This window comes from Silurus meridionalis, chromosome 25 (genome assembly GCF_014805685.1).
Source record: "Silurus meridionalis isolate SWU-2019-XX chromosome 25, ASM1480568v1, whole genome shotgun sequence".
Lineage (NCBI taxonomy): Eukaryota > Metazoa > Chordata > Actinopteri > Siluriformes > Siluridae > Silurus > Silurus meridionalis.
The window spans coordinates 2,402,556-2,429,916 of NC_060908.1; the positions used below are offsets into that span (position 1 = coordinate 2,402,556).

At 38.5% G+C, this 27,361-nt stretch overlaps 1 protein-coding gene across 6 annotated transcripts in view; it reads right to left on the reverse strand.

Annotated features, from left to right (window-relative positions):
- Positions 1-2,057: 2,057 nt before the first annotated feature.
- The window catches only part of znf618 (zinc finger protein 618), a 33,252-nt gene continuing 7,948 nt past the window's right edge, over positions 2,058-27,361 (reverse strand). For 2 of the 6 annotated variants that reach the window (XM_046839051.1, XM_046839052.1), the window contains exons 3-14: positions 25,253-25,360; positions 18,081-18,345; positions 17,295-17,372; positions 16,385-16,435; positions 16,152-16,241; positions 15,845-15,916; positions 13,380-13,469; positions 11,967-12,050; positions 10,920-10,964; positions 10,615-10,692; positions 8,681-8,803; positions 2,058-7,188 (exon numbers count right to left, since the gene is read on the reverse strand). In XM_046839051.1, coding sequence (XP_046695007.1) covers positions 5,654-7,188; positions 8,681-8,803; positions 10,615-10,692; positions 10,920-10,964; positions 11,967-12,050; positions 13,380-13,469; positions 15,845-15,916; positions 16,152-16,241; positions 16,385-16,435; positions 17,295-17,372; positions 18,081-18,312 — 2,478 coding nt within the window. In that variant the 5' untranslated portion in view covers positions 18,313-18,345; positions 25,253-25,360 and the 3' untranslated portion in view covers positions 2,058-5,653. The remainder of the gene's footprint in view (positions 7,189-8,680; positions 8,804-10,614; positions 10,693-10,919; positions 10,965-11,966; positions 12,051-13,379; positions 13,470-15,844; positions 15,917-16,151; positions 16,242-16,384; positions 16,436-17,294; positions 17,373-18,080; positions 18,346-25,252; positions 25,361-27,361) is intronic. The other 4 variants (XM_046839054.1, XM_046839055.1, XM_046839057.1 and 1 more) reach the window with 4 other exon arrangements.

A 27,361-nucleotide genomic window follows, 5' to 3' on the forward strand; every position in this document is an offset into this window, starting at 1 on the left:
TGAGAGAGGGTTTTGGCCGTCTCTCGCAGTCATGATGTCATTGCGCAGGGATCGCGGTTGAAAAGGAAACAAGACGGGAATGCAACTAAAATAAATCAGTTAAAAAAAATATATATATTCATACTACAGGAATGTTGAATTCTCTATTTTCATTGGTCAGAAGGTTGTTGTTTTTTTTTCCCTCCAAAGTTTCGAGAGTTTATACTTTTTGTGGTTTTTCCTGTAACTTTGTAGCTGCTGTGGAATAAAACAATAACAGACGGGACCTTGTTTTAAGGACATGCTACAATATTGCATGGAACTATAAATGGATAAAAAAACAGTTAAATACTTCTATCATTCTTTAATAAAATATGGACAAACTGCTGTGTGGTAAAAAATAGAAAACACTTCAGGGCATGTGGTCAGAGGAAAACAATTAACTTTACAACTGGACACAAACTTTGATATTGTATTTGATATAATATTGATTATTTTCCAATGTGGGTGATTTGCAATGCGGTGAACGCAAATGCAATCAATTTAAGCGAAGGCAAATAACGTGATGGGATTAAAACAAGGTAACATGGTATAGATTTTGCAGAAACTGCTCTCCTGATGTGAGCTTTTAGGGTTCTCCCAGAAGATCAAGAAAAATTCGGTTGCAGGAAGTAAAATGTAAACGTCTGTCCTGTGCTGCCATCTGGTGTCCAACAAGCGCAAGCTCATGCTGCAGTTCTCCGAGTTACACAAATATCACGTGACGATTGTTTTATATTTTTTGTATTAATTTATTGTATTATTATTTTTACTTTTAGGAGTTTAGATAATTCTTTAAACAACTTTTGATCACCAACCCAGAGCCCAGGGGACTCTCCTAGCACGAGACCCTAAAATCTGGAATGAAGAACAGGCTCGAATAAAGAATTTCGATGGGCATTAGGACAGTGGTCTAAAGAGTTAATTACTGCTTAAAAACAGATGGATAGATGTTCTAGTCTCCAAGATCAGTAACACCCCGAAACTAAGTTACAGTACAGTGGTCTGGGTCATACAGAGGTTTTTCCAAACCGGGTTTCACTTGGACCTCACAAGGGTCCATCAAAAAAGTTGAGTCCTCGAAGCTGCTTCAAAAAACTGATGTATGAGGGAGATTCATTGAAGGAAACATGGACTCCAACATCTACTGTGACATTCTGAAACTGAACATGATGTTCTCTCTTTAAAAACGAGGGCCGAAAGACTTTTTTATTGCCTTTATTGGTGGCTCCTTTATTGGTGGCTCCGGACTGAAACAGAGCGTACCGATTAGTGATTAGCTCAGTGATGTCATCATGGAGGAGTGGAAGAGGATCCCAGCAACAACCTGTGCAGCTCTGGTGAATTTAATGCTCAGGAGGATTACGACAGTGCTGGATAACAATAATGCTCACACACAATATTGACACTTTGGACAGTTTTTGCTTATTATTTTGACCACAATTGCTGCGAGTTATTTTTGGATATGTACAGTAATTGGTACAATCATATTTAAAGCAATGACTCACGGTGAGATCAGACAAGTGATCTATATATTGGATCGTCTGTTGGATCAGACCACACAGGCCAGCCTCGACCACCCACGACCCTGTCGCCGGTTCACCACTGTTCTTCCTTCGGAGCACTTTTGATAGACATTGACCGCTAGACGCTCGTCTAGACGTCACAATTTGTCAAACTCGCTCAAATCCTTACGTTTGCCCATTTTTCCTGCTTCTAAACACAGCAACTTTGAGGAGAAAATGCTCACTTGCTGCCTAATATATCCCACACCACTAGAGGGTGCCATAATGAAAAGCTAATCAGTGTAAATTAATTGACTGGCTATAATGTTATAATTTTGTTATTCTTGATCTGTGTACAATAGATACAAATAGAGTAGAGGCAAAATTATCACTTATAATAATCTAATCTAATAATCTACCCAAATTACCTCCCAGACACCAGTTATCAAAACAGGGAAGAAACCCACACCCAACCACAATATCCAGGATCAGATCTCAAACCAAGAGACAGAAAAGGAAAACAACGAAGCCGCATTTTGCCGTTTCAGTACGTTTTATTTTCACACAGTACATAATAGATTCTGAGGATGCTGCACAGCGCTTGGTGTACTACTGAGAATCAGTAATGAGTTAAAGTTCTATTATTAACCATATATATAGATATAAAAATAGTGCTGCTAAAAAAGTATAAATTAGACCTACTGTTTAAACGTCATACACAATCATAAAAAAAAACCTACTAAAACAAAACCAAATAAAAATAACTAAAAAGCAACCATCTGTTTTCTTTTGCACTTAGCAGAAAGGAAAGAAAAATTATAGTGGGTCTTTAAAATAAGAGGACATTTGTTTTTTATTTAAATATTGCAAATGTGAGGATGCTGATGAGAACAATCCGATACTTCCTTGGCAGTCAAAAACAAATACGCTTTTTCTTCACCCTGAATGCATAAAAAGAGAGAGAGAGAGAAAAAAACCACAGTACCGTTTTCTGAATTCTGAGGAACTCTAGTATGAAAGGTATGTTGTATAAAAAGAGGTAAGGAGTTTGGCCACTCCTACCAACGAGCAGGAGCTAAACGGCGCCCTCTTGTGGCAACAAAGAACAATAGACAATAAACATCATCCATCTCAACTCGAGCTCAAAGATGTTGGAAAAACCTTGCTTTAGCAATTGCAAACAAACATTCTTCCATCTGTCCATCCATGATGTCTGTAGGTATCTTCAGAAAAGCTCTACACTATGGAACAAGGAAGTAAAAGACAGAGAAATCATCAAACCCAGAAGTTTTTTTTTTTTTTAAATAAGCTCTTTGATCCCGTTCTTAAATCGCTCACGAAGAAAAGATAAAAGTAATTATACTATTTTTCCATTTGGTTATTTTTTCCAGTGCATTAAAGACAAAAACAGTTCACTTTCCTAAAAGAACTCGAACAAGATTTATTTTCCTACTGTTTGGCTTTTTCTTCTTATTCCTTTTTTTTTATTATTTTATACAGAGTCCTAAAACTTTATAAAATCTCAAAACATTTACTGTTGCATTTTTAATTCAATTACAATAAGGAAGTTTCCTCTTTATAATGAGATTCATTTAGAAGCTGTAATTAGGAACGATATCAAGATGTTTAAACGCTCTAGATATCCATATTGTGACTCAAAAGTGGCATAAAAAATGCCAATGTTTGGGGGTGGGTGAAACCTACCAAGACGTTTTAATCTTTTGTAAGGTTTTGCCTTCTGTCATACTTTGATACCTTTAAGGAAAATATTTAACCAAATAATGATAAAAAAAAAACGCAGTGGAAATTGATTTTTTTTAATTTAGTACTACTTTCTAACCATGTGTTTGTATGCATATCAAACATGCTGGTAAAAACAGTCAGTCTGCCAAAAAACGTGTAAAACCTGGCTAGTTGAAATTGGATTTCGTCACACAGTGAATTTTTTTGAGGTGTTTGATGGACCAGTGCTGAAGAAATACGGGCGGAATTCTAAACAGATTAGACAGTAATCGGATCCCGGCTGTCCGTGATCCTCCTGCACTACAGTTAGAATAAAAACATTTTTTTTGTTGTTTGAGAAGAACTACATAAAACATCAGATCAGACGCGGTGTGTTCCAGACCAGAGGTCAACCGATTAATCGGCCCGACGATTTTTGTTTGCCAATTATTAGTCGGGTGCATCCGACACACCAAACCCGCGAGTGTACGTTCTGCGCTTGCATGAGAGAACACAACTCCCCCACACCAGCAGGTGGCAGTAGTCAGTACTCGGCATGTGAATATATAATGCAAGAACTTTCCACCGATGCTGCCTGACCGTCGGCTTGGTGTGTCCCAAGCATTACATTTATATCCTTCATTCTTAATCTAGTCTGATGTATTACATTGATTTAATATGAGGCTACTTTTGGAAAAAGAATGAAAAGATTTAGTGAGAATGCGAGTAGTTTTTTGGAACCATATTGTGAGCAAACATTCAAGCAGCTGTAGTTTAGGCTACAGGTAGGCACAGGAACCAAAACCTGCAAACTACTGCGCTGATTAGAGGTTTGTGTTGTACAATAAATATTTAAGTATTTCTTAACTGTTCCATTTTATGCTGAAGGAGAAAAAAGAAAAGAAAAATCGCCAAACATATCGTCCCAAAAAAACCCCGACCGGCTGCCATGATTGCTAAATATCGGCATCGACCAAAGAAAAACCCACATCGGTCAACCTCTATTCCAGACCACCACACAAAGTCGGGAAAATTGTTACGAAAGTATAGTTTGTGTTTATATGTAGTATTTTTGTAGCTATAGCAGTATCCGGGTACAGCAGTTAAAGGGGGTTACAAGTCTCCATTTTCCATGAGTTGCACTATGAACTCTTCAACCAGGGTTGGATGGGATTCTCCCAAAAGGGAAAAAAAACGCTTGAGAATGGTGGAATATGTTCTCGAACGACAGATACAGAGGTTCTATTTGGCCTCACATTATTCGGATTGGGCATGTGCCATGACATTATTGAATAATCGTCAGTTTAAAAACGAAATACGGTACAAGATAACTCATTCTGGAATTGCGTATTCTGGAATGGCTCATTTACGTACAGGAGACCGTGCAATTTGCTGCAAAAATGATTACATGGTACATCTGCTTCTGAATATGAACTATTCTGTGTCCATCAGCAGCATGTCACAGCCAAGAGAATCACCACCGTGTAGTCTGCGATGATTAATTCGATGTGTATGATCTTCAGAGCAGCTTGGGAGCTCTATAGGTTAGACCCTGCTGCGCTCGGAGGGGGGTTGACTACACCTACTGCGGCGAGAGCGGTGCTTTTCGAGTGAAAAATTTAAATATTTGATTCCTCATGCATATGTAGACTCAAACTGTGCAATACGCGGCGTCTTCTATCAGTACGGGCCGTTAAAAATACTGATTCATCAAGAAGCATATCTTTTAAAAACATGAAATTATTTTAGTCGAACGAGTGGAAGTGAGCACCCAGTAAAGAATTCTCATTTAGAAACACCGACATAAGAAATACACATAGGTTACCTGAAATCATTTTCTAGACCTGATAACTAAGAGGTCATTTGTATAGCAAGAAAAGCAAAGCAGATTAATTATCTTTTTGGCAGCGCAAAATGGGGGAAAAAATGGAAAGTTCAGGCAGGAAACGTGAAGAATAACAAGGACAAACAGTCTAGCAGTGTAAAAAACCAAATCTGAAAATGAAAAATAAAAAAGGGGAAATAAAATAAGATGATGCATACAGTGTGTCCATGTTTTGGTTTTTAGATGATTCAAGCTTTGACAACAAAATTTTTTTTTATCCACGCTTTTCTTTTTTCGCTGCTAGGTTACCAAGGGCAGTAGAAAGTTGAGGTTTTGAGGTGTGTGTGTAGGTGATATCTGCTCGATAACATATTGCTCCACAGCAGTCGTCCACAAAGAGAACTTCTTGACTGTACGTCGTTCGTCGACGCTGATCCAGAAGTAGGTTTCGCTCTAGGATAAGAGTTTTAACCCGTGATGTAAAGAAGCTACAGAGTAAACCTAGACCAGCGCCTAGATACTAGATACGTTAGTGTGTTTTTCAGAAACAGTCAGTAGTGCTGGCTGGTGGCCAGGCTCTACCTCAGGCGAAATTGCACTTGAGGAAGACCAGTTTGTTCATTTCCTCAGCTGTGACCTCCCGCTTCCTCTTCAGGGCAAAGGTCTGCTCGCAGATGCTGACGCATTCACTGCGGACTCCCATGGCCGGCACCGCCAGGAGCCACAGAGCCAACCGGGACAACTTGGGATATCTGTCCATGACGGAGCTCCAGTACTGGAAGAGATCCCCCGTGGCTTTGAAGAGGGGTTCACCGAGGTACTGGAACAGTTCCTTGCGAACCTGTGGATCCTCAGCAGCACAAGACGGCCTTTCTATCCCACAATCCATGCGCCCACGCTTGGGCCCGGCTGGCACATCGCTGTCCCTCTCATCTCCTGAGATCCCAGATGGGCCTCCACTGGCTGGTTCCTTCATGCTCGCAGCCATGTCGCACACCCTCGAGATAATCTCTTCATGCTGGTATCCTGGGACTGGACGAAGCTTGAGCTGTGGGTCTAGAATCATAGCCACTTGGTGGACCCGTTCAACCTTGAAGTTTTCCTTTAGTGCTTCCAAGAAGTAGTGACAGAGCTTGCTGCCAGCACCTACCTCTCCTGCTTTGGAGGTAAAGAGCTTTTCCAAGCGAAGGTAAGAGGGCAGGACCTGCTGAAGTGTGGGCCAACGATCACCCCCCAGTTCCTGTGCTGCCTGGCGCAATGGTGCGAGCAGGGAGGCTAGTGTGCTCAGAAGGTGTTTGTTCAGGCCTTGGAGAAGTGGTGCTGTGCTCTTGCAACGGCCATACACTTCACATATGGCCTCAAAGTTCTCATGTACCTTGAGCAATGCCTCAGCGGTCAAATCCCAGCAGGGTGGCGGCGGTGGAGACTCATCTGAGGCCTTGCTGTCTCGATTAAAGCTACTACTTCCAGCAATGTCGCGGCACGTTGCCAGAAGTTCACCAAGTTCATGCAGGCCCCGGCTCTGAAGGCTACGTCGCCCAAGTACGGCCTGAATGGTGGCTGACAGAGAGCATCCAGCACAGCGCAGGCTAAGGCTAGACCGCCCGCAACTAGGTAACAGTGACAAGCGTGGTTCTGTGACGTAGACCGTGCGAATTTCTGACATCACGAATTCAGAAAGGACATTCTGGACCCAGTGATGAACATGTTCTGGACCCTCCCTTAGAGAAGCCTCTTTAATTCCTAACACGTAACGTCGAAGTCGGACCCCTTCGACCTGATACGCCGTTAGCACAAAGCAGGAATCAGGCCCAATAGTCTGCGAATGGCAGGTCACAGCAATGCCTAAGGAGCAGTTTGATCCGAGCGCACAGGTCACTTTAACTTTGACCTGGTTGTACATGCGGGGAAGCTGTTTCAAGGCTAAAGTGCTCATGTCTCCGAGGGCATCGCGGATGGAATAAGCACCGTGACGGGAGCCTGTATCTACTAGAGTCTGGGCTAGCTTGAGGAAGTCCTTGCTGCTGAGTACACCAAGTAAACCCAAGTCAGTACACATCATGCGCAACAAACGCTCGGCCACCTGCTGGCGCTCCTTCTCCGGAAGCAACCTGTTCTCTGCAATAAAACACAGAAAAAGATGCACCGAGTTAAAAGGAGGTTCTGCTTGAATAGATCAATGCTTGCAACAAGCCGAATGTTTATTTTTCCAGGGAAGTGGAAAAAGCCAGGTTTTTGAAAGCCCTTGACGATATCGGATCCTTTCCATTTTGATTTGGCTCACATTCCTAAACTAACAGTTGTTACAGCAAAGAACTGGGTGTCGTCCTAACCTACATTTCCTGCCCTGGCACACAAGTTTCGATCCGTTTATAACCGCCTGGAGTATCACGGTATTATTTCTAGCTTTGAAGAAAACTGATGCGGTAAGACTAAAGTAATGTTTGTGGAGGCACTAATATCCTCACTGGATGCAAACAATTCGAATCCTATAATGATATTACTCTGTGAATATGAGTAGATACTTTCGCAGGCAGAACAAACCAAATGGGCAGAATAACTCATTTTTTGAGGCCTAGAATAATTGGTTTAGGCCACAGCACACCAACACAACACTGAACAGGAAAAACTAATCAAATTCCATTGGGTTGAGGGAAACTTTTGCAAAACAAATGAAAAAGGTTTTGAGCTGCCACTTTCAAGCCGTTGCAAATCCAAACAATGTCTTGCCAGCAAAAAGTAAGAAATCGAACTGGTTGTATTTTAAGTTTTAAACAGAGTTTCAGTTTTTACGCATTTTTTTTTTTTAACTTGCTTGGCTTATTTCCATTTTTCATCTCTTTGGTTTGCTTGTTTTTCTTTCATTTTTTCTTGTCCCACACTAACGATCTGCTACAACAAACATCACCGCTTGCTAACGATGCCAATTCAGAACGCTCAATCAGCAGAACCAATGCTAAATCATCCAGCACACGCTATAAAAACAAGTATGGGCCAAGTTTGACAGCTTGGTGTGCATGCTGATGCGCCAGAGCTTTTATATACATCATTGCTTTTTTTTTTTTTTTTTTTTAATTTATTTTATTTTTTTATTAGTTTATTTTTATTTAGTTTTTTTTTCACAGGAAATTTAGGGTGAGCAAATATTAGATATGGTGTGTAGGTGGGGAATCTCAGTACATATTACAGTGTTGAAACAAAATAAAAATAAAAATTCCTGCCACCAGATGTAGGACTGACTCCATTGAAATAACACAGCTGGTTAGAAAATATCTCTGGACTCTCATAAAAGTTCAGCCTGAACCATTTTTGGCAGCATTGTTAGTTCAACATTGCTTAGCAGAAAGGATTTAGCTTCAAAATTAAATTAATTAATAAAATTAAATAAAAAAATAAGTAAAACGAAATAAAGAACAAACAAGAAAATCAAAAAACTAATTTTAAGTTTGCAATCAATTCAATTTGCTAACATAATAAAAACTGGCAGTTTTACCCAGTGTGTGTGTGTGTGTGTGTGTGTGTGTGTGTGTGTGTGTGTGTGTGTGTTGGGGGTGGGGTGGGGGGGGATTAACAGACATGGCCATGATGATGATAGAGAATTTGTACTTACGATATGAAGATGGGATGTGGTTCCTCTGGGCAGGCTGAGGTGATTTCCACGTCTGCTCCTGAGAAGGTGCGGGGGCTTGACCAGCTTTAGCCGAGTCCTCTTTAGTGTGATTCTCATTATCTGCTGTAACATCACAAATACCGCAAATTACATGTTTGCCTGACTTTTTGGAGATGTCTGATCATGAATTTGCAGTTAGAATATACGCTATATGGACAAGTATTGGGGCACCTGACATTTCAAGCCAAATGTGTTCCATACTCAAACTGTTACCACAAATTTAAAAGCATGCGGTTTTATACAACGTCTGGATACGTGAGCTTGAAATTTTCCTGCACTTCCCCAAACCTGTTCCAGCATGGCAAAGCCCCTGTGCACAAAGCCAGCGTCAAGGAGATTTGCTTTACACAGGATGAAGTAGAATACCACTATTGAGAATGCATTTGGAACGCCAATCGCACCCCAGGCCCCCTCACATCACCTACATCAGTTCCCGACATTACTAACACCCTTGTGGCTGAACGAGCAGAAATCTGAGCACACGTTCCATTTTTCCAAATAACGTTTTGAAAACTGAACATTCATCACACTGTGACTTTAACGCTTTAAGTTCTTGTTAGACAGTTTACCCACTTATTTTGGAATAAAGTATTGCTTCATTCGGGTTTTGGGCTGTCCTCAGCTTTTTCTTCCTGATTTAACCGTAAATTCATCAGAATATCAAACACCATAGTTTAGGCCAGAGTGAGTGTGTGCATGTATTTACTGTACATGCACATACCCATCAGGCATAACATTATGACCACCTGCCTAATATTGTGTTTGTCCTTAATTTTGCTGCCAAAACAGTTCTGACCCATTGAACATTAACAGCATAAACTGTAACAGTTAGAGCTACAGGAGCTCGTCTGTTGGATCGGACCACCAGCCTTCGCTTCTCACATGCATCAATGAGCCTCGGCTGCCCACAACCCTGTCGCCGGTTCACCACTGTTCCTTCCTTGGAGCACTTTTGATAGATTCTGACCACTGCAGACCAGAAACATCCCACAAGAAGGAAGTGAAGTTTTGGAGACGCTCTGACCCAGACGTCTAGACATCACAATTTGTCAAACTCACGCAAAATACATTCGCCCATTAAGGACTGAATGTCGAATGTTTTAAAAAAGCACTGCTCAGGTGTCCACATCGTGAGTTTGTATTTTTTTTGTATCTCTTTTTTTCCGCAACACTTCTAATGTTTCGCAAAAATACATCTATATGCCACACGTTACCCCTTTACATATCATGTAGGATAAAAATGTTTTGTGAGATGGGATTTAGCCTGAGATACGACACATCACTCATGTAATCCATTCATTTCAGTTCCAGGTGGTACAGCTATACAATGTGGAAATGTTCAATGAGGTGGTGGTGGTGTTGGGGGGAGGGGGGGTTATTTATGCAAGCCAGAGCTGAATCAGGTGCTAAGAAAAATGGGAAAATGTTCAGGGAGGTGCTACAACATGACCAGAATTGAGAAACACTGATAAAAAAAAAAAATAAGGTCATGCTGAGAATTTCTGATCATGTGGAAAGCACATGAGTTCCAAGGAGGACAAATAAAGCAAATAAGAATAAAAAAAAAAAAACATAGATTATGACCACAGATGAGAAATGATGAGTCCACGTCAGCAGTGACAAGCCATGCAACAAGACACGCTGGCGAGAAATTCTTTGAGGCTACGTTATCCAGTTATGACATGCCTCATTAGTGTCACGTCGCTCGTTAGATCATCCACGTGCATGCGAATGCGCTCGATTAACATTTACAGCACACGATTAGAGTAAGGAAAGCTACGACGTGGATCGTGTGCGAGCATGCCGAGGACGTCGGGGCAGGAGAGGGAGGAGTGAAGGGGCGGTGTGGGGGCGAGGGGGGGGCGGAGACTCACCGGCGTGAGACTGCATGTGCTCCATGAGGTTGCTGTAGAACTGGAACTGAATGCCGCAGGATCCACACGTGTAGGCCTCTAAAAACACAAGGTCCACCGCGTGGCTCTTAGAACATAACAATGCTAACGCTAACACAGATGTAGGTCACCATCGGGCTGGTACGTGACAGGGTAAAGATGGGTTTCAGCCATGCAATGATTCATCCATGGATAGGAGACGGGATTAATGATGGAATGAGGACGTCATTATCAACATGCTGAGGGGGAGGGAAAAAAGGAACAAAATTAGGAAGTTGTGTACTTACTCTGAGATGTAGGAAAGGCGCTGGCCACCATGGGGCTCGCAGCATCTGCAGGGAAAATCAAGACAAAATGCAATTATTTGACAATTTACAGAATTTATACATGATATAACATCCTACCGAATAAAGAACAGAAAGGCTGCAGAGCGACAGAATCAACTGTACTACTTTTATTCCAGAAAGAAATTGTGCAAAATATTTAAATCATTGTGTCCTAAATGATGGGAAACACTGACTCGAGTGTTCAGTGGGGTAAAAAAGCTGAGAAAAAAAAACAAAGCAAAAAAAATAAAAATAATTTAATGTTAAGAAAACGACAAAGTTTCCAAAGTTTGGGGTCATTTCTGATTAAAACATTTATATATATATATATATATATATATATATATATATATATATATATATATATATATATATATATATATATATATAAAAAAAAAAAAAAAAAAAAAGGTAAACGCACCTGGTGTTTTTTTTTGAATTGACCAAATTTTTTTTTATATTTTGTTTTATACTTTTTTATTTATATATCTAAATTCTGATGCAATATGGCAATTAAATGCACTAAATGGGTTTAGTTTTTGCAGATATTCTTTAATGTAATTTCAGCAATAAAAATTTCTTTTTTTTCTAAAAAGAAAAACTAATAATGTGTTCATTTCCTGAGGCCCGTCTTATTTTCTTGCTCTTATTTAGTATTGCTGATGAATAAAGAAAAAGCACTTCTGATCAGATTACTTGATGGAATAATCGGGAGAATACTTAACCACTAAAAAGTGATAGCTGCAGCCCTAATTAATAAAATATCTATATATTATATATCTATCTCTCTCCATCCTCCTGGACTAAAAGGTAAGTGTGCACCGTCACCGTGTGCTCGTATCCGGTTCGATTGTTACATATTCAGCCAGTAATGCAGGAAAGCATTAAAGCACAAAATGAACTCTGCTCGTGTCCTCGAGCGCTTCAGAGTTTCAACAACCAAAATTGCGGCATGCCTGAAATTCCTGATATTCCCGGCATTTCTTAACTTGACGCAGGGTGACTTACCGCTCGAGCTCTGGGAGCTGTTGGCGTCTCCGCGGCTCGGCTGCACTGAGGTTTTACTCTCAATTTTCAGACTGAAAGAGCTTTCTGAAACACACACACACACACACACACACACACACACACACAAAACTTATCAGCATATAAGAGCATAAAGTGAAATAAAGCCACTGGACAAAAAACTAGTTAGAACATTTGACCTTGATGTGACCCTGACATTGAATAATCTGTTCCAAAACCTAATCTTTGGGCTAATTTGCCACTTGTTATTAAGACAGTGTGCGAACCTGTAAACTCGTGGATTGGAAGACGCTTGCAACTTATACGTTGTGCTGACAGGAAGTTACATCATGTTTTATTTTTGCTGTTATAAGGAGCCATCAGGGCTTTTATAAATGCACATACATAAATAAATATGTTAGAGATGGTAAGAATCACATTGGTGCATCGGCGTGAACGTTAACCATGTGATGCATTGAAGAAAAAAAAGTTATGTATCGCATCTGTATCATTATGCATCATTTTTAACATATTTGCTTATATATAATTATTAGAAGATGCGCCATACGTTCATTATTTACAAAGTGACAAATATTTGATATGTAGACTGATGTCTCGCCGCTAAACCGTTTCTCGTGAGCGAACATGACGTATCAACACTGCTGAGAGCGAGGCGTGTCCTGAGTCACATAGAATACAGATTAACATGGCAGAGGTAGAGCTGTAACTTCCTGCAGACACAACAGGAAAAGAACGTCTGGTTTTACTTCATCTTTATTTCACACTACAAAAGGTGTGTTTGTGAAAGTGCCGTACGTGTGAAGTCAGAAGGGACTTAATTGTATTGGTGTTTTGCTGTTTGTACCGTATCGAAATGCATAGCATCAGATTTTTTTTTTACATTGCAACATATTGCATTGAATCGAATCGCCTTGCCCTTAGTTATATATATATATATATCCTTAATAATTTTATATATTTATATTTCTTTATTAATGATGTGAAAACGAAAAAGTGGTTTGTTTTAAGTTGCATAAAGATGCAGATCAGGAGAAAACAAAAATCTATAAAGCCTGGATTATCCGAGATCTCAGTCGGAGCATCAATTCAATCACGCTAACCCATTTTTATGAATATGCAGCACTTTAAATAGCTCTCCATTTCAAACTCCCTGAACAAATCCTCCACCAGTCGAGCTGGAAAGAGAGAATGAAGGAGAGAACCATAGTGAAAGGGAAGACTAACCTTCAGTGAAGCTACAATCAGAGTAAGTAGAGTTAATATAAAGACCCGGGCATGTGCGCACATGTCGGTTTAATCCATATTGAAGAGGTGGTGATGTTTTAGAAGTGCAAAGTGAAATTCCAGGAAAATCCCTGAAATTACTTGTAGTGAAATAAAGAAAATAAAGCTCACTCATTGGAGTGTGAAGGGCCACATGCTCCTGGTAAGGGTTGAAGTATTTATATTGTTTTCCACAAAATTCACATGTGTAGCTCCCGGTTTCTGTGGAAAAAAGCATTCAAAGACATCATTACATTCAAAAACATCATTACATTCAATCAACATAAAATTATGAGAATAATGTAACCCAAGTCAAAATCAATCACCTACAGAACCTGTGAAAAGTTTGGAAACACCTTCTGGTTTCTGAGAAACTTGTGCATGTTCCTTCTGTTTCTATGCAACAAACTTTAATGTAACTGTATGAAAATGTAATTTTATCCAACAATTCTTTAAATGTACAGATAAACTTTATTTTCATTGAAAGATTCTCCCTCAGCATCGTTTCTCCAATCATTCAGCTGAAATACTTTGCCGTGCCTCTTGCTAAAGTCGGTCTTCACTAGTTGGAGATTTCTTTCTTGTGATCCAATTCATCCCAGAGCAGTTCAATAGGATTTGGGTGCAGTAACTCTGCAGGTCTTTCTATTATATTTCACACACCAGACGTCTGCTTGCTCTCCAAATAACGCTTACAGAACTCGTACGATTCGGCTCATCGTATAGTTGGAAGGCGAAGTCGGTTCCAATGAGTCGCAGTCTAGATGGAATTGTATTGTGTTGAAATATGGAATGGGGGCCATGTTGGTTCAGGATTCCTTTGACTTTCCAGAATAAGACTCCAACTTTCCCTGCTCCAAAACAACCCCAAAACGTCCACCTCTTTATACAAATTCTTTTAGAGCCAAAATGTGATATTTAGACTCATCTTTCTTAAATTCTTTTTCCTTCTGTGGTCATGTTCACACCAAAAGCTTGGTTTTGTTTTACAATTAGATAGAAAATGTTAAATAAGATGTTTAAGATTAAAAACTAACACTATGTTTGGGTTTACTTGCTTGAAAACATTTTAAAAACAAGTTTCTCCAAGGGCGATAAGTATTACAGTCCATCAACACATGCTTAATGGACATCGAGATTTGACAGGTTTGGCAATTTGGGGGATTTTCTCGTTAGTAAAAAATTGTTTGTTAATTCTGACATCATGTGTCAATAACTTCATCCCAGCCATTGTTAAAATGAGAAATAGGTTTTTCCCCGACATCAGGATTAATTTCGTGTAGTTTGTTATTTAGGCACCGGTCCCATTCCAATTGCCATTTATTTTTGATGTATATATTTAGTAATGGGCTCAGATCTGTAAAAGGTATGAGGCCTTTAATTGGTTCTGAATATAAATCCTTTCTGGCAGCACTGTCTGCTTGCTCATTACCAGAGATTCCTGGGTGTCCAGGTACCCAGCAGAAGATTCCAAGGACCATACGTAGGTTAGAATCTTCACAATTGGTGGTCAGTTTTTTGGGATTCCAGTGTTTCAAGGCATGATTTTGTGTCAGTTAGTAAGAAATCTAGATACATTTTATTGCCAAAAGTAGAGCGTTTGCTTCTGCAGTGAAAATGGAGCTTTGGTCATGGAGGTTTACCCTGGCGTTCGTTTGCAAAAGCTGCTGCTAGTTCATTTCCAGATTTAGATCCACTCATGTCTAGAAATAGTTGTTGGTAATCATTTGGGTGAGTTTTTATTTGTAGTTTTTTGTTAGATCCAGATAAATGTTTGGCTTTTTAAGGTCCCATGGAGGAATTTTGTAGAATTGTGTCTGATCCAGGATGTTTAAATCCACTTTCAGGTTCTCCAGATGGGTTCTGATACGTAGACCAAATGGGCGAATGTGACTTGGGTTTCTTCAAATATTATTGGTGCGGTCTTGAAATGAAAAACTGCTGAATAGGCTAGATTTCTTTATTAGTTTTAAGTTTAATTGCATACTGTAAAGACAGCTTTATTCTTCTAATATCCAGAAAGGGCTGGTTGGCTTCCACATCCAGGCTTTGGACTGGTGAAGTTCTGTATATGCCTTGGTGGTGTACTGTATCCAACAGATGTATATATATTTTCCTGTTTGGTCCATAAATAACACTTCCATAATCCAACTTTGGGCAAATCAATGTTGTGTACTGATTCAGAGTTGAGCTTTCAGCTCCCCATTTGGTTTTGAATTTCATGGATATTAGAGATTTCTTTTTAAATTATTTAATGTGGGGAAGTGTTGTCAAAGGTGATTCCAAAAAATCTGGTCTTTCTGCAGAACTTTCTCCCAGTCTTTCATTGTCCAGTTCTTTAGCATTTTTGCCTTTTATCGAGCTTGTTGCATTGAAACCAAAGGAACGTTCATGTGTCTTGAAAACCTTCAAAGACCAGGTGTCCACACTTTGAGAGGCACTGTGAATCTGTCTGTCCATATATCAGTTCAGCTGTCTATATGACTAACATACTAGTGCTGTTGACTACTCCAGAATACAAACACCACAGTAGACAGACAAAAAAAAAATAGATCCATGTTTTAATAAAAAAAAAGCAGAATTTAGTAAACTTTTACTTGGTCCGATTTTCTGATAGGGCTCGATCTCTTCCTTCGGCTCCTCCAAGGGAATCACGTGATCATACGGATCTAAATATGAAATTAAGAGCAGAAAAAGAGAAAGACCAATAACAACGAGAATAATTATAGAATAAGTATTGAACTGTTTTATATTGAACAAATTAAACAAACAATTGAACTTAAAAAAAATATATATATATAATAAAGTATATATTTTCAGTAAACTGAAATTTCACTGAATGTTACAAAGGGTAATGAAAAGAAAATGACTAATTCATTACAAATAAAAAAATAAATAACATACCATCGACTGCATGCAGCTCTCTGTGTTCCTGGAAGCAGCTGTAGTATTTATACTTCTTCCCACATATGTCGCATGTGTAACGGAAAGCATCTAAATTCACACAGATATCGGGTTAAAGGTGAATAGCAAGAAAACACAAACACGCACACAATCTCAGTACATGAAGGATCCTGTACTTAATATTGACCTCAAACGCAAAAACGGAAATGTGGAAATTCCACTGTAGGACTCACTGGATGGGCCGTGAGGTGGCGTTTCTGGAGGCATGGGGCTCTCAGACTCTGCTTAGAGAACACACAGACAATAAAGCTTTTATTTCAAAGCATTTAACAGCATTTTTAATGTAAAATAAGGGAAAGTTTATATTCAAAAGTATTGAGCAGTACGTGTCCTCAGGTGGAGTTCTGCAGGTTCATAAGTGACCACGAGAACATTGGATTTTGTGCAGGTAAATGGCGAAAGATTTTTATTTTACTCTCGAAAATACGCAAGGAAGAAAAAGAAAGGAAAAACTGCAAAATTAAAAAATTTATAAATGAAAAGAAAAAAAAAAATTCTCAAGGCAACAACCAACATGTGCCAAAAAACAGCTATTTTGCCATTTTAAAAACTAGAAAATAAATAAAGTAATTAATTAACCAAATAATCTTTTTTAAATAAAATGTTTGATAAATTTAATGCAAAAAAAAAAAAAATTTGTATAAAAAACCCCAAAAATTATAACACCAACAAACTATAAAATTTCATTAAAACAAAAAATAAACAAAAACAATCTCAGCAGCTGATTGAATATCAACTTTGACAATTTGGAACAGAAATGTCCACAAGAATTTATAATGGCAAAATGTAATGAGCCGAACATAACATTATTATAGCAGAGATTTTTTATATATTTCCAGCCATTGACTACTTAATTTTATTCTATTCTTTCCTTAGCAGACTTTTTACTTTTTGTTTTTTTTCCTTGAACCTAGCCAGTTGAAACGTTCGCCAATATTTACCTGTAAACGAGAACCGTAAAAAAAATGCAACCGGAGAGTTTTGTGTTTTTGAGAAGCAGACCCCGAGGGCACGATGTGCAACATTACAAACACGAGCTGTTTCCTGGAATAGAGCTTTTTTATGTGGAAGTTCACTTTGTACCTCTGTGGGCACGGACGTGAGTCTGAAAGCAGTTGTAGTACTTGTACTTCTTCCCACACACTCGGCAGACGTAGGAGCCTGTATGAACATACAACACTGTTAGAAATGGTCAAAATTTTAATCATATACAGAAGCAAAAAACATACACAGCTTATCGCATGACCAGAAAAAAAAAAATATCGTCTAACCTGAAAAGAAAAAAAAAAATCGGTTGAGGCAAATGTCCGCTCATGGCGCTCCTTTCTTCTCAGAATACGAGATAAATAGTAGATAATTCATTAATGTATAAATTACAGCAAATCTTAGCAAAATTTTAGCTAAAAACAGCCACAATGTACATTTCTGATGATTTCTTAAAAAATTGGCAGATTTGTTGCTACAGTTTAAATTTTTTTAAGTAAAATTTTTACATTTAACTGGCTTAGAATTGAAGTTTTTTTTGTCGTTTGAAATTAATTTAAATATTAATAAATGTTGGAACAGTCTTTAGATATAATTGCTGACCTGGAATCAAATGCAACATGAGGAAAATACATTTGTCCCCAAACTGTATGGTGGAATTAAATTATACATGGCAACGTATGCAAAAAAAAAAAAACTAAACTGCAGCATTTTCAGCTACGAAAAGTTTCGAATTAAAATATTACAAATAAACAGTGTATATTTCTGACATGTTCTCCAAAAAAAATGGCAGACTTCCAGCTTCATTAATTTTTTAAGTTAAACATTACATGAGGCCGATACATTTATTATAAATTTTTTTTTCTTTAAAGCTTAGATCCTCACCCTGAGTTTGGGAATTGCGAGGATTCCCGATGACCACGCAGATCTCTGCAGGAAGGCCGCTGTCGCTCTCTTTGCCATTGCTCGTTGAGGTGGTGGGCGTGTGCCGAGGCTCACTCTTGACATGATGTCTGGAGGTTTTGGGGGAGGCGGCGGGCACGGCCTGGGCGGAGAGCGTCTCGGTGGATGTGTCGCCCTTTTTCAGGCCGGCATTGGGGACCTCCTGAGTGCTCATGGCTCCACTGAGGTTCAGCCACGGCTACACAGGCTGCAGGAGAAACGGAAACACACGGGCGATTAGGGGAAATGCAAGATTCTGATGTGTTGCAAAATCCAAAAATGAAAGTGAAATGGGGGACAAAACAAGGTCATGCTCACACAGCAAGGGAGTGTTAAAAACTATTATATTTAGTTTACAATAACCATTTTAAGATTCATCAAACAAGGAAGTGACTCCGGATTTGCGGCGACTCGGACCACGGCCAAAAAAAAAAAAAAAAAAAAAAGAACACTTGTGAAAGATAGAATAACATTTAATAAACGTTTGTATAATTTACAATTACAAAATACTAATGTAATAATTCATTTTGGTGTACAATCATTTGTACAAACATCAAAGCAAATATATAAGAACTGACATGCATTATAGTGTCAAAAGAATTGGGACCCCTGATTTTTCACCCATATGTGGTTTATCCTAAAACTGCCTCCTCACCTCACCTACATCAGACTTCCCTGACACCCTTGTGGCTGAATGAGCACAAATCTCCACAAAATCCAGTGGAACATCTTCAGAAGAATGGAGGTTAATAGAACAACAAATGGGTACTGAATGTGGAATGGGATGTTCAAAAAGCCCATCTGAATCTTATATGCAGGTGTCCACAAACTTCTGTATAATGTTTATATTACACACAATAAACATGTAAAAAATACACACAAAAATCTTAGCAAGTTCATACAAAGATAATCAATCGCATCTTTAATTAAAAAAAAAACCTAATTAGTGGAATGTTTTATGTGACTGATGTGTAATGAGTTTGGCCTTTTGCCAAGTCTGCTAAGTGTAACAGATCTCATGGGGGTTCCGAAAAAATCTCCCAAATGAATAAATCATGAGAAAATAAAAGATGGTTAGTTTCAGACTAAGCATGACGTGGGCTCTCGATTCGACAGACGGCAACGTCGAGCTATTTTTAAATCACACTTAAGAAATGGTAATGCGGGAGAACTGGAGTGAGATGACCTGATGATGAACATGGCAATGAAGGAGACGAGAGCTTTTACTCGAGTTTTTACTTTAGTCAAGCTGGGTTTTTTTTTTTCTTCTAAACACACTCATGATTTCAGTGGGTCAGTTTTCAAAATATTAGCGGTCGACTGATGGATTTTACTGATACCGATAACTAGTTTGGATCGTACTTGCAAAAAAATGATTAAATATCAACAGTTTTTAAAATGGATACTGGATAAAATTGCTGGAAAAAAAAAAAAAAAAAAACACTTAATGTATAATAGTCAGTGATTCACCCCTAGGGGCCGCTCTCGTAACGATAGCGGACCGGAAAAACTATCGGGATGGATTTTTGCAGAAAGCAGATAGCTCCAGCAAACAACTATCGGTGCCGACTTCTAGAAAAAAAGATACAGTTAAAAAGCGGATGTTTTTTTGGTGCATGAGCTCGTGAATAAACAAACACAACAGCAAAAATTAAGGCAAAATGAAAAAATGCTATTAAAAAATATTCACTGTTGAAAATTTAATAAATTAGTGTTGAATATTAGGGCAGGTGTAGTTCAGGCTCTGGGTTACTGATCGGAAGGTCGGGGGGGGGTTCAGGCTCCAGTATTGCCAAGCTGCCACTCTTGGGCCCTTAAGAAAGGCCCTTAATCTGCTGTGCTCCAGGGGTGCTGTATTATTTGTCCTCAGCTTCCCAACATTACTGGGATATGCAAAGAAATTATTTCACTGTGCTGTACATGTGACAAGTGAAAAAGCACCTTTACCTTTTGACCTCAAATTAAAAAATAGAAATAATTTCTAAAAATGCAACATGCTACAATATTTAGCACTAACAAGACTCACTTTGGGGAGGTGTGATGCAGCTTCCACTTCCTCACATTTGAATAGATGTTTACCGAGATCTCCAACCTCTGGGATGTTATTTCACACCCGGTTTTTAAGCTCTGAAATTCTATTAGCTTGTTTTTTTTAACTAACTTCCTTAGTCTTTATTTCACTGTTTAGTTGTTTTTTTTGTGTGCGTCTGTTCCTTTTAGTACAAGAATTAATTTGTTCCTTAGCAAAAAAACACCTGTTACAGTTCTGTATCACTCTGGTCTTTTATATAAATAAGAAATTAGAATTTTTATTGAATTCAATTGAAGCTGTAGCTACATTATAATGGACCAAATTATTGGGACATTTGAAGTTTCTAGCCATATGTAGTAGTATGAAATGTACCCATCCTGCGCACAAAGCCAGCTCCATGAACGTCTGCTTTCCATGGGATGGAGTGGAAGATCTCCTGCTATAGAGCGCCAACTCCTTTTGGATGAATGCGAACATTGACTGCACCTCAGACCTCCTCACCTACATCACTTCCTGACTTTACTAACACCATTGTTTCTGAATGAATCTCACACAGATCTCCACAAGCACACCCCAAAATCTAGTGGAACATCTTCCCAGAAGAGTGGGGTTTACTATAATGAGAAATAGGGATCAAATGTGGAATAGGATGTTCAAAAAGCATGTACGAATCTTAGAGCCAGACCTCCACAGACATTTGTCCATATATAAATACATTATTTAAATCTAAATATTTGAACAAACACCCTCCAGGCCTGTTAGAACTGCATTCGAGCTGATGGATGGAATTCAGCATGCACTTCTTAACACCTTGGTGAGGGAATTATGCGCTGTGAATTGCCACCTCGCTGCTATTTCGCATCGGACTCGCTGCAGCCGCTTCGGTGGGAAAAAAAAAAAACTGCAGTGCTCTCATAAAAAAAAAAAAAACGGCTGAGATAGTAAATGAGCTGTCAGCCTAAATTTCAGAGCGAGGAGATATTTTCAGTGATTTGACCCATTTTGCGAAATATTTTGCAGCGCACGAGCTTAGCGAAGACACGTTTTTCCTCCCTACACAACACATTTTTAGGATCACTTTTAGTCGCACAAGCCAAACGTCAACCGAAACACGAGCAGGATTCTGAAAATTTTAACATGAAAGTGTGCGAGGGAGGAAATCTGGTTTTCAGTGTGAAGGGATGGAATATTATGGTTGAGCTGCTCTATTTTTCCGGCACTAGAAATGTTTTTAGGGTCCTGCATTCAATTATGGCAGTCACGTCGCCGGCCTGCAATTTAAAAGGAAAAAAAAAAAGGAGAGAAAAAAAAAAAAAAAAAGCAATAACGTATAAATATATTGGATGGAGGAAAATTTTCCCCCACCATTTTTTTCCATTAACTGAGATGGCTTTGGAAGAGAAAAAAAAAAAGAAAGAAATAAATAAAAATACGGAAAATGTCAGGTCTTAAAATTCCATCCGAACGAATGAGCAATGCAACGGAGCCTTCTTTCAATTTATATGCTAATGCTGCCCTGAATTAAAATTTAATAACTAGGCGCTATTGAAAAGCAGACTCGAATTAGATGAAAATAAATCCTGAAAGAGCGGTCTAAAATTAGAAATTCGGCCCGGCTTCGCGGCTGCCGCTAAGCTCCTGACATTTTTTTTCCCCCGATATGAATCAAAGTTGCAAAGTGAGTACGAAAACAGACGAGGAAAATCTGAGGCGCTGTTGGTTTTGAAAACTGCTTTAAATGGGGAACTAAATAACACAGTGACTAGTTTTAATATCTTGAAATAAACCCGCACCTACACTACACGTTTTTACCAATAACGTGCAACTTACGAGGGATCTTGATGTAGCCGACAAATTAAAAGGGTGCGACAAAAAAAAAAAAAAACCTAAACATTTTTTTAAATAATAATAATCAATAATTACTTTTTATTTTCAACAATTCTCAATTACGAATTATTTTCTTTTGTATTTGGTCCTTGAATCATGCAATAATAATAATAAAAAAAATTATAGAATGGTTTCAACAGGACCAGAGTTTAATCAATAGTTCTTATATATTTTTTTGTTTGTTTGTTTCTTTTTAGAAAACATTCATTGAATGATTTTTCAATGTTCATTAAAATGGCAGGGATTTAAACTCACGACGTTCAGATACAGACTTATGTACAGCATTCAAGAAGACATTTTCATTTAATTTGTTAAAAAAAAAAAAAAAGCTAATACAATATGCTAGGGCGTATTTGGTTTGCTAGCTGGTTAAAAAATAAATAAATGAATAAAAACACAACCAGATCTAAATCTAGACAGCATTCTACATTCAACACATAACAGGAAATCCAAATACGGGAAAAAAATTCCGTTAAGTCTTAACGTGCAAAAGGTCAGTTATGTTTTGGTTACGAATGCAAAAATCCATTTCAGGAAGTGCTCACGGTTAAAAACATGCAGTTCTGATCACATCACGCTCAAGGAAGCAAAAACCCCACAATCATCAGACTGGTTATTACCTTTTTCCTCTTTTCTCAGACCTTTTAATAAGCACCATTTGTTCCTTTGCATTAGGAGCATTAAGAATAATTTTGCACTCAGCCACATCCTGAAGATAACTTTAAATCAAATGAAATCTCATCTCCAAAGTTGCACGATTTAACCTTTAGTGCTGTTAAGTTGAACTGCTTTTTCAGGTCAATAATAAAAAAGTCTGACATGTGGAGCTCCTGAAGCAGCTTCTTGCCACTTTGGGTACGACCTCGGATTCCTGAGCCGAATATCTGTAACCTCATGGTGTTTGAACCACAAACGGGTAAACTCTTCCTGCTTTTGTACTTTTGTACAATCAGCGAACCGTGAAACTCGGCACAAACAACAGATTCGGTCATTTCTCTGGGAATTGCAGGGTGCAAGTTAAAACAAGTAAGCTGTAAATTACAACCGAGTTGCAGAAAAATGTACAAACAGAAAAAGTCTGAAGTAACGACGTGCCGAATGCTCATGTGATCAACTTTCCTGTATTGTCTTCTGACCCAAACTATTTTAAATGCTTATTTGCATCTTTTACAGTATATGTGCTTTAAGGGGCGTGGCTATACTTATATACACACACTGTAACCTCGATACTTACGAGGGTTGCGTTTTAGGACCCCTCACAAGTAACAAAATCGTGAGGTTTTCGATGGTTCCTTTTTCAAGGGGAAATGTACATGTACTGTGAACTTAATTACTTGTCAAATGTTTTATTTACTACTTTAAATGAATAATACAATAATAAAAAAATTCAAACATTATGTAATTTATTAGTACAAACTCTGTATTGAAATGTTACTCCGAACTTTCGAGTCGCTCGCAGCTTCTATCAGAATATCAGTTAACTAACAGATTTTTCACGAGTTACTATAAAAAGTCGCAAACTATCGAGGTGTAGATGTTTCACTGTACTTACAATTTATACTTATATAAAAAGTTTCCCTGATAAACAAGATGTTCGTTTGTTTGTTTATTAAGTTTTAATGCCATGTTAGCACCCTGATAAACAAGAAATTAACTTTAACCATGATGTCTTTCAACTGCACATCAAGATTATGCCCTAAAGCTGCGTGTTTCTATACTATAGTATATTTCAACAATCACGATTCAACACCAATAAGTAATTCAGCCATTTATCCATAACATTTACTCCAGCAGTATATGTACATTCAGTCCATTTAGCAGAGGCCCATATCTAGAGCAAATTACAACTGAGCATACACACATATACGCCCATAAACACGTTGTTGACCGATTAACGCGTCCCATTCACGTGAACACATGACTGCTCTGTCTAGTTACAAAATGACTTAAAAAGCGATATCGGCAGGAAAAAAAAATTTTATTTTGCAATCGTAAAAAAAAAAGACGATTAATCCGCAATTTCATAAAATGTGTACTGTGTCAATATTCATTTTATATATACACACACACACACACACACACACACACACACACACACACACACACACTTCAGTAAACTAATTATGTCATTAGTAATGTTCCAAACTGGTGTGAATTAGTCCACAAGTACAGCTATAAAAATAAAAGGGTGCGTTTTCTTTTTAACGCAGTGGAAAATTACAAAGTCCAGCTCGAGAAAACTTCACACATTAAAAATGACAGAATTTGTACTTTGGAGGCCAGCAAAATGTTTAGAATATTTCAATGAAAATTCCAGTCTCAATTCAGCAACAGCAGGCAGGAAAAACTCAGTTTAAAAAAAAAAAAAAAAAAAAAAAGTCACTTGCATGATATTAGAGTTCACAGTGGGTTTTGTTAGTAACTACAGGGAAAAATTCAATTCCATTAATGTCTATTAATGCATATTTACACCACCGGCTATTTTCATGGCATCATGGGCTCGAGGTAAGTAAGGTGAGACATTACAGCAGTAGAGTCTTACAGTGTTTCAGCTGTGTCAGAAACAGAGGCTAAGTTCCTCCTGCTCGTGCTACTAAGAGTCATTCTATATCGGTGGAAGATAAGGCGGCTGGGAAAGAAGAATGCAGTGAAAAGGTTGCAGACATTCAGTCCTTTATCTTTTGTATTGGTGGTGTTAGAACTGCTTATATGATTCAGATCATATTTAGGTGGTTTTCAAAGGGTTTATTTGAGGCTTTTTTCCAAATTAAAGAACAAATTAATAAATTAATGTGAGGTGTTTGCCAACTCATTGCATCACTTGCTGCACTAGCATGTTACTAAAGGCTGAAGCAATCTTTGTATTACCAAAAAAAAAAAAAAAAAGTTTAGCGATAATCGTTTGCATGTGTATGGTCAAAAGGTGGTCAAAGGGTCAGTGATGTGACTCGGCGATCATTGCGAGCATGAAAATACTCCTGCCTCATGCTTAAATACAAGGAAAGCCTGCTAAATGCTATTTAATAAACACTTTGAATAGCTCTAAATATATAATTAAACACTGATAAGCAGAGACTGTGAGCCATTCAGAGTTACAGAGAAGGCAGCGAGATAGAGAGAGAGAAATTCAGCAAGATAGGGTGAGAGACAGAGAGAGAGTGTGTGTGTGTGTGTGTGTGTGTGTGTGTGTGTGTACCGCTTGGAGTCCAGGGCTTTAAGCTCGCTTCACGCTCTTCCCCCTTTTCTTTCCCTCCGGTTTTCTCTCGCTCTCTTTCCCCCCGATCGCTCCAACCAACAGTGAAGCCTGAAAACAAAAGGGTTAAAAAAAAATTAGCAGTGCGCATTTTTTGAACGCAGTGGAAAATTACAAGGCCAGCTCGAGAAAACTTCACACACGGAAAATTACAGAATTTTTTTATTTATTTTTTTTATGTCTGGCCGGAGGCGAGCCAGAGGGTGGAAGGAAAGTGTTTTAAATATTTCGATGAAAATTTTATTCTTACAGTAAGTCAGTGACAGCAGGCAGAAAAAACAGCACAGAAATTCTAAACATAAAAAAAGGAAGTTCAGAAATGGTGGGAAAAGAAAAAATAAATGTTGCAGTCGGTAATTCGCCTCTAGAAACACTGCCAGTAAACTGACTATGAGAAATGAACTAAACACAATATATGGATTTTCTCTCTCTAATGAAAGTCAACCCTACTGACCACCGTTGGGATGAACTGGACCGCTGACTGAACCCCAGGCCTCCTCACCTCATCTCAATATCTGACTTTACTAACACCATTGTGGCTGAATGAGCACAAAATTCCAAAAACACACTCCAACATCTAGTGGAACATCTTCCCAAAAGAGTAAAGGTTATTGTATGGGGACTTTTCAAATGGGGTTTAAACTTACACACGTAATCATTTCACCTCCAGGCCTTCAGCGGTGTCCCACCTAAACCGGTCCACCTCTTAAAACCTCCATGATGACGCCACGGTTTTAAAAAACATCAATATTTTAGGGAAACGCATTATAACAGAGCGCTGCATGTTGTTACTAAAGCGAACACTATAGTGAATACGTCTCCTTTCACTGTAGCCACAACCGCACCTCCGGCATACATCATCTCTAACAGAAGCGCCGATATTAACCTCATAAAATGATCCGGGGTTTTCCAGCATTTTGGTGCATTTCTTTCCGTGCATTACGGTTTTCCTCGCGATATGAAACAAAACACAAACGTATAAATGATTCATGAAAAAGCTTAGTGTTTTCCTCACGACCAGCTTTTCTTTAAAACTCTGTCTTGTAGATGTCCTTGTAAGTAAGTGTGAACAAATCAGTCCTCGGTCAGTCGTTGTGGAATCAAAAACACAGCTATTAAAGCAACATGAATATTTGAGTGAGCATGTGCAGTTTGCTACAGACGCGGTATGTGAGCTCTGACTAGCGCGTTCCCTGGCCATCCAACCGAGGATGTGAAAGTGCTGACATCATTGTACGACCTGTTTGAAGGCCCTGGTGTCAGCAACACAAATCTGATTGGTTAATTCCACAGCTTCTCTATGTATTTCAAGCTACAGGCAGATTCACATGAACCCCAGCAACGTGTGACGTGACATCTCATTTAATAGAAACTCGAATGTAAACTTACAAAAAATTCTATGGAGTAAGAAAAACTAATACATCAATGCCCGAGCAACTGAACTAATAGGTGATGCAGTGACCTGAAAAATGTTCAGGTTCTTTATAGGATTTAACTTAAAATAAACCTCAGTTTCTTAAAAGATCCTCTGTATATAAAAATAACTAAATACAGGTTGTAGTGTCATAAGAGCAGTGAAGCGGAGGGGTCACCTCGGCGCTGTACGATCATGTGGGCTCGATTTCGATCCGACACAAACGTTTTGCTGAACACTGAAGCAGTGTGGGTTGACAAAGTACACCAGATTTTACAACTTTTATCAAGATTTTTCTATAAAAAAAAAAAAATTTAATGTATGGTATGATAACCAGACAAACCAGAACAGTCTTTAATAGCATATTCACATGTATGGCATTTCAGGGACATTTTTTTTTTTTTAACGTATTTATCCCCAACGCCAGTAATAAGAAACCGAGAAAGTGCTGAGATATGAGGAAGAAACCTTGAGAGGAACCAGACTCAAAAAGGAACCCGTCCTCCGGCCCTCATGTTTTTTTAGATATTAGTAGCACACATTTGTTGTGTAGTTTCCAAGTTTGTTTTTAATTTTTCAACTCCGTGTGTGAATATGGAACAAGGGTTTGACCTTCAGAACACAAATCTGGACCTTCC